This window comes from Cariama cristata, unplaced genomic scaffold (assembly GCF_000690535.1).
Source record: "Cariama cristata isolate BGI_N322 unplaced genomic scaffold, ASM69053v1 C10895264, whole genome shotgun sequence".
NCBI classification, from domain to species: domain Eukaryota; kingdom Metazoa; phylum Chordata; class Aves; order Cariamiformes; family Cariamidae; genus Cariama; species Cariama cristata.
Window position 1 is genome coordinate 1 of NW_009644377.1, and position 883 is coordinate 883.

An 883-nucleotide genomic window follows, 5' to 3' on the forward strand; every position below is an offset into this window, starting at 1 on the left:
CTTGCCTAAGAACAGAACTTTATAGTTCATTGAAAACAGAATCAGAAAATACTAACATTTTACAGCTCTGGTAAGTACACATTTGTCCTATTTTCATCATCCCATTCTGAGGATTTGTGTCATGGCACAGTTACAAATTCCAGACTTAGAAACCAGGATTATGAAAACCATGATAACAGAGTGAATCAGCACCGACAGGGAAGATCCTCACCCAGGTACACCCGCAGACTCCATGCGGTTCGCTAAGGACACGTCGTGCGACCAGACGTCATACTGCCACTTCCGGAGGCCGATCACACCACACAGCACGTTCCCAGAATGAATGCCAACCCTCATGTTGATATCCACTCCTGTGGCTTCTCTCACCTGCCTATGGAGGGAGGAGGCTATTAGACCATGTTACACTTTTTATTTTCTCTCCTCCTCCTGGAGGTCTGTTAAGGTTTAATCTCATTATACACTTAGTGCAAAGACATGAGACAAACTTAGGACCTAATCTGTTAACTATCCAACTACAGGTAATAAATACACTTTGAATGTTGACAAGAAAACTAAGATTGATTTTATTCAGTATCTTCATAGCCTCAATACATTAAAAAGTCTTCTGTGCTATACTCACTTTATTGCTTCACACATGTCGAGTCCCATCTTAACACAGTTCCTGGCATGAACTGGTAAGGACACAGGCAGGCCTGAGACACAGTAGTAACAATCTCCCAGGATTTTTATTCTCATGCATTCGTTCTCCTGTGAAATTATGGTAAAAATATTTAACAGGAAAAAATGAACTGCAAGTAGGTTAATGACACCAAAACTAGGACTTGTCTACATCGTTTTGAGAAAGTCAGGCTTCATTCAGTCCTTGCTGAAGGAAAGCTTACTT

The 883-nt window shown here is 41.0% G+C and overlaps 1 protein-coding gene across 1 annotated transcript; it reads right to left on the bottom strand.

The window, feature by feature from the left end:
• Positions 1–57: 57 nt before the first annotated feature.
• Positions 58–747, bottom strand: LOC104168198 (adenylate cyclase type 7-like; the record flags this gene model as incomplete). Its single annotated transcript, XM_009708695.1, has 2 exons — positions 58–370; positions 620–747. Coding segments are annotated over 2 exons (291 nt in total), but the record flags the coding sequence as incomplete, so codon positions are not given.
• Between the last annotated feature and the right edge of the window lie 136 nt (positions 748–883).